Source organism: Lampris incognitus, chromosome 12, assembly GCF_029633865.1.
Source record: "Lampris incognitus isolate fLamInc1 chromosome 12, fLamInc1.hap2, whole genome shotgun sequence".
In the NCBI taxonomy this organism is placed as follows: Eukaryota; Metazoa; Chordata; class Actinopteri; order Lampriformes; family Lampridae; genus Lampris; species Lampris incognitus.
Window position 1 is genome coordinate 49,500,887 of NC_079222.1, and position 6,489 is coordinate 49,507,375.

Genomic DNA, 6,489 nt, shown 5'->3' on the forward strand with positions numbered 1-6,489 from the left:
TGTACTATGTTGATCTGTGTGGATACATCTTTTCTATTGTAACCACAGGACTGATGTGTACTATGTTGATCTGTGTGGATACATCTTTTCTATTCTAACCACAGGACTGATGTGTACTATGTTGATCTGTGTGGATACATCTTTTCTATTGTAACCACAGGACTGATGTGTACTATGTTGATCTGTGTGGATACATCTTTTCTATTCTAACCACAGGACTGATGTGTACTATGTTGATCTGTGTGGATACATCTTTTCTATTCTAACCACAGGACTGATGTGTACTATGTTGATCTGTGTGGATACATCTTTTCTATTGTAACCACAGGACTGATGTGTACTATGTTGATCTGTGTGGATACATCTTTTCTATTCTAACCACAGGACTGATGTGTACTATGTTGATCTGTGTGGATACATCTTTTCTATTGTAACCACAGGACTGATGTGTACTATGTTGATCTGTGTGGATACATCTTTTCTATTGTAACCACAGGACTGATGTGTACTATGTTGATCTGTGTGGATACATCTTTTCTATTGTAACCACAGGACTGATGTGTACTATGTTGATCTGTGTGGATACATCTTTTCTATTGTAACCACAGGACTGATGTGTACTATGTTGATCTGTGTGGATACATCTTTTCTATTGTAACCACAGGACTGATGTGTACTATGTTGATCTGTGTGGATACATCTTTTCTATTGTAACCACAGGACTGATGTGTACTATGTTGATCTGTGTGGATACATCTTTTCTATTCTAACCACAGGACTGATGTGTACTATGTTGATCTGTGTGGATACATCTTTTCTATTGTAACCACAGGACTGATGTGTACTATGTTGATCTGTGTGGATACATCTTTTCTATTCTAACCACAGGACTGATGTGTACTATGTTGATCTGTGTGGATACATCTTTTCTATTCTAACCACAGGACTGATGTGTACTATGTTGATCTGTGTGGATACATCTTTTCTATTGTAACCACAGGACTGATGTGTACTATGTTGATCTGAGTGGATACATCTTTTCTATTGTAACCACAGGACTGATGTGTACTATGTTGATCTGTGTGGATACATCTTTTCTATTGTAACCACAGGACGGATGTGTACTATGTTGATCTGTGTGGATACATCTTTTCTATTGTAACCACAGGACTGATGTGTACTATGTTGATCTGTGTGGATACATCTTTTCTATTCTAACCACAGGACTGATGTGTACTATGTTGATCTGTGTGGATACATCTTTTCTATTGTAACCACAGGACTGATGTGTACTATGTTGATCTGTGTGGATACATCTTTTCTATTGTAACCACAGGACTGATGTGTACTATGTTGATCTGTGTGGATACATCTTTTCTATTCTAACCACAGGACTGATGTGTACTATGTTGATCTGTGTGGATACATCTTTTCTATTGTAACCACAGGACTGATGTGTACTATGTTGATCTGAGTGGATACATCTTTTCTATTGTAACCACAGGACTGATGTGTACTATGTTGATGTGTGTGGATACATCTTTTCTATTGTAACCACAGGACTGATGTGTACTATGTTGATGTGTGTGGATACATCTTTTCTATTGTAACCACAGGACTGATGTGTACTATGTTGATCTGTGTGGATACATCTTTTCTATTCTAACCACAGGACTGATGTGTACTATGTTGATCTGTGTGGATACATCTTTTCTATTGTAACCACAGGACTGATGTGTACTATGTTGATGTGTGTGGATACATCTTTTCTATTCTAACCACAGGACTGATGTGTACTATGAGCATTTGAAACGTCCACTTCTGTCCCCAGACACTTTGGTTTAATGAAACGAGGTCTTAAATAGACCCACAGCAGATGGTGGCCCGAGGTCTCCGTGCGTCCACGACGGGACCGCGAAACGCTGACCGCGTGTCCACCCGGGGATCCGGCGATGACAAAGGAGCACGCTCGTCTGTGACGTCACAGCTCAATTGAAGACGCGCGGGGTCCCCCACCACCATCACCACGAGAGGACAAATGACCGGCGAGTGGGGTTCTGCTGTGTGTGTGTCCGTCGCAGTGTAAACTTTCCGGGTGTACAAGGACTCGAGGGGCTGTTGGTGGTCATCAGTGGCGGGTGCGATGGATGGAACAGCCCAGACAAAGCCAGGTATATCCACACGCCGCTTCATCTGGTCTTGCGTTTTTGTTTTTTTTGTTTTTTTTGTTCCCCCCCCCCTTCCCTCACTTCGTCATGATGGACAGCGGCGCGGACAAGCGGCACCGGCACCAGCTCGACTCCAACATGAGTGTAAAATGTGCTTTCACACCTCGAACCTACAGCCGCCGCTGCCCCGTGCGTAATGTAAACCAGCAGCGGGGAGGACTTGGTGTCTGGATAAGACCACCACAGCAGGGACGGCTCAGACCGGCAGATCACTTCTGGTGTGCAGACTCAAACTTGAGTCCACTTCTGCCGAGTCCGGGTTGTAAAACAAAACCAGCAAAAAAAAAAAAAAAAAAAAACCCACCCCTACACCGGAGTCCGCTTCACAAATGCTGCGAAAAAGAAGGCAGAATCGGTCAAAAGAGACGCAGAAGGGGGGGGGGATCATAAATTCGGCGCGGGTCGAACCGAGTCGCTGTGTGAATCACGTTCGAACGAGTTCCCCGAGAAGATCCCCGATGGCTCGCTGCGGCGTTGGAGGAGCCGGGAGTGGGTGTCAATATAAAGTGACGGCCATATTTGCCGGTGCCGCTGTTGTAAACAAAAAGTGAGAGACGGACGCTTCACTGAATTTCGGGTCATTTTTCTTTCTTTAATTTACAATGTCTCTGGGCATGTCGTACAAACCCAACGTCCACCAGCACGTTCCGGGAACTTCCGCGAACCAGGGTAAGAGGAAAACGGGGGGGCAAATGAAAGTATCCGCGCGTTAGATCGAGTGTTAAATTCGGGGTCTCGGAGAATACCTGGAGAAAGACCGCGTCTGTAGTTTTGGTCCAGCGGTATATGTAGGGTTAGATGCTGGGAGCTAGGCTAATTCATATCCGCCATTATTACTAATGTAAAGAGCCGCGATCGCCAGGCGGCTAGTTACAACGTGGCCGAAATGTGTAATTGGAACGTTTCGTAATCCTGGGGGAGGAGGGGGGGGGCGGCGGGGGGGGGGTTACCCGTCGGTCGGCGTCCTGGTCCATCCGGGGGGAGGAGGAGGAGGAGGAGGAGGGGGGGCGGGGTGCCGTTACATTGTGACAAAAATGTATCACTTTGTCTTCTTGAGTCAGCCTTGTTCCGTTTCCTCCATGATGCTCCCTCTCCCGGAGCTGCTGATTGATCTGCCCGTGTGTGTTATGACGACTCGTCGAGGACCCCCGGTGGCAGAGGGCGGGTATTGCAACCTCGCCACGGAGGCTCGGCGTTTCATGACGTTGCGATTTCAGCGTGCACGCGGAGAGGCTTGCCGAGGTTCCGCCTCAAGTTTGTTTGTTTTCTTTTTTCTTTCTTTCTTTCTTCTTTGTGGCCGATGTCTTAGCAGTCGGGAATATCCAGTCTCCCTCGGCAGCCAACTTGGCCACGTTACAGTCCTACAGACCCCTCGTCAACGACTACGGACCACCTTCTTTGGGGTTTTCTCAGGTAAGAGCTCGTCATTGGGAAGGCAGACCAGTTAATCTAGGAAATGGCCCCGATGTAAAAGAATATGTCGAGTTACTATTTAATTTGGTAACACTTTAGTATGGGGAACGTAGTCACCATTAATTAGCTGCTTATTAGCATGCAAATTAGCAACATGTTGGCTCTTAATTGGTCGTTATTACGTACTCATTAATGCCTTGTTCTGCATGGCCTTATTATACAACCAGTAAGCCATTAACTATGAGTTTTCCCTCTATAACCTCAGAAGTATTGCTTATTAGTAGTACCATCTCAATATGCTTTGCTTAGTATGGCCTTTACAAGGTGGTGGTACCACAAGACGAGTTATTCTCCCTTACTAACACTTAATGAATATGGTCTGTTCTTACATAACAACACACAAAACTACAAGTGTTCATAGTGTTAAATTACTGTAAATTAAGTTGTTGTTACTTAGAATGTGTTCCCCATACTAAAGTGACATCTTGATCATTACTAATTCACTAGTAATTAAGTTTTTTTTACTTAGAATATGTTCCCCATACTAAAGTGTTACCAAAATTATATATATATATTAAAAAAACTGATCATTGTACGTAATAATTACCAATTAAGAGCCAATATGTTGCTAATTTGCATGCTAATGAGCACCTAATTAATGGTGACTATGTTCCCCATACTAAAGTGTTACCAAAATAATATATATATATTAAAAAAACTGATCATTGTATGTACTAATGACCAATTAAGAGCCAATATGATGCTAATTTGCATGCTAATAAGCACCTAATTAATGGTGACTATGTTCCCCATACTAAAGTGTTACCAAAATAATATATATATATATATATATATATATATATATATATTAAAAAACGGATCATTGTACGTAATAATGACCAATTAAGAGCCCATATGTTGCTAATTTGCATGCTAATAAGCACCTAACTAATGGTGACTATGTTCCCCATACTAAAGTGTTACCTTAAATTTTTTGTTGTTTTGTCTCGCCCCGTTGCCACAAACTCCAGGGTTCGAGTGGCAACCAAGTGCCTCAGAGCAAATATGCAGAGCTGCTGGCCATCATCGAGGAGTTAGGGAAGGAGATCAGGCCGACGTACGCTGGGAGTAAGAGTGCCATGGAGAGGCTGAAAAGAGGTAAAACCACATCCCGGGTTTGCCAGCAAAACCACCTTTCACAGCCTTGTAGCACAGAAGGAGTTTTTATTTGTACTACTTTGTGACCATTTAAGTTGCGGAGAACTGTCTTGGGCATTTATATGAATACTTTATACTTTGTATATATATATATATATACTATATACACACACACACGTATATACGTATATATACGTATATATATACGTATATATACATATATATGTACGTATATACATATATATGTACGTATATACATATATATGTATATATATAATCCAGTGGGCCAAGTACATTCTTTATGAGACAGTACAGCCTGTACACGTATTGCTGAGCGTTTCTTTAAACAAAGTTATATATATTATATTTTTCTATTAAGTTGCTGAGAACTGTCTTAGGCATTTATATGAATCACGTGGTATTTATATGAATACTTTATACTTTATGCATATTGTGGAGTTAGAAAACAACGAGACAGGAGACGTGAGAGTAGACGTAGTCGAGGTAGTTTACTAGCTCCAACTTAGCATGTCATACATCTGACAACGACGCTGAACTGACTGTGACCCGGAAGCGGAAGTGCATTATCTGACCCCTCGCCTCTTCCCTTAAAGGTACACCGTCCTCTTAGGTGAATGTCTCTCGATATACAGATGTGGGTCACCACAATATATTACTTTTTCATTTTGAACTTGAACTTTGTAAAGTTCGTTGTTGTTCTGATTTTTGTGTAACCCCCCCCCCCAAAAAAAACCAAACCCCGGATTGTGACGTGTGACTCTTGGCACAGGGATCATCCATGCCAGGGGCTTGGTGCGGGAGTGCTTGGCTGAGACGGAGCGGAATGCCAGGTCCTAGCCGCCGCCGCCACACCGCCACACCGCCCCCCCCCGTCTGCAAGAACAACCCACATCGTACGTCTCGTTATGAAAAAAACAACAACAAAAAACTGTCGCATGATCTATTTCCTTTGTGAGGAGGAGGAGGAGGTGAACACAACGGACGGAACAGCTCAGAATATTACCATAGCATCATCATAATAATAATTGTATCATGACTTGTTAGGGGGGTTTTTCGGAAGAGATCATTATACTCGCGTGGGGTTATTGGAATACAAAATGGGAGGACAAGTGTTTTTTTAAATTGTTTTTAACGCCCCACTTTTGGGGTTCTTAGTTTTTACTTCATATTTAAAGCGTTGATTTATGCATGCGAAACGGGCCCGCGGAATAAGTGTAGATGCTGCATGGCTTGTACAGGGCTAGTAGGCTAGGAGAGGAGGGGGACTCCTTTTTTTTGGATAGAATCCGGTCTGTTTTTCGGACCCTTACAACACACGTGGGTGAGTGCGTAACGAGAAGACACGTGCCAAATGCAATAGTTTGCTCGCGTGGGAGGATGTTTTTGGTATGAAAAGGAAAATGCTGTTACTTGCATCTTTGTATGTATTTATTACTCCGTGTAATAAATTGTATTTTCAATATAGTTGTCATTGAGTTATTCACATGCAATTTTAATCATTTATTTATCTATCTATCCATTTATTTATTTATTTTGGAACATCCCCCCCTTTTTTTCTTCTTCTGTGCATAACTGTAGTCCACTGACTTCCGGTTTCTACTGCAGCGGTCACACCGGTTTCCTGTTTGTTGGCGCGTGCTGTGGAGAACGGCATTTTCTTGCGATGCCT

At 42.7% G+C, this 6,489-nt stretch overlaps 1 protein-coding gene across 3 annotated transcripts; it reads left to right on the plus strand.

Moving 5' to 3' along the window:
* Positions 1-2,032: 2,032 nt before the first annotated feature.
* On the plus strand, positions 2,033-6,273 carry LOC130121965 (cyclin-dependent kinase 2-associated protein 1). Of its 3 annotated transcripts, none has more exons than XM_056290960.1 (4): positions 2,033-2,171; positions 3,538-3,641; positions 4,673-4,799; positions 5,590-6,273. In XM_056290960.1, the coding sequence occupies exons 1-4, from the start codon at positions 2,144-2,146 to the stop codon at positions 5,655-5,657; spliced, it is 327 nt and encodes a 108-aa protein (XP_056146935.1). In that variant the 5' UTR covers positions 2,033-2,143; the 3' UTR covers positions 5,658-6,273. The 3 variants fall into 3 exon arrangements, with proteins under 3 accessions (XP_056146935.1, XP_056146933.1, XP_056146934.1); XM_056290958.1 differs by lacking the exon at positions 2,033-2,171 and adding an exon at positions 2,635-2,897; XM_056290959.1 differs by lacking the exon at positions 2,033-2,171 and adding an exon at positions 2,635-2,897 and having other exon boundaries at positions 3,541-3,641.
* The last annotated feature ends 216 nt before the right edge of the window (positions 6,274-6,489 follow it).

Excerpts from the sequence above, each read along its gene's own strand:
- LOC130121965 (XM_056290958.1), top strand. The coding sequence starts at position 2,831 with ATGTCTCTGGGCATGTCGTACAAACCCAACGTCCACCAGCACGTTCCG. Across the intron at positions 2,898-3,537 it reads GGGAACTTCCGCGAACCAGG|CAGTCGGGAATATCCAGTCT; the intron begins GTAAGAGGAAAA and ends CCGATGTCTTAG. Across the intron at positions 3,642-4,672 it reads CTTCTTTGGGGTTTTCTCAG|GGTTCGAGTGGCAACCAAGT; the intron begins GTAAGAGCTCGT and ends CACAAACTCCAG.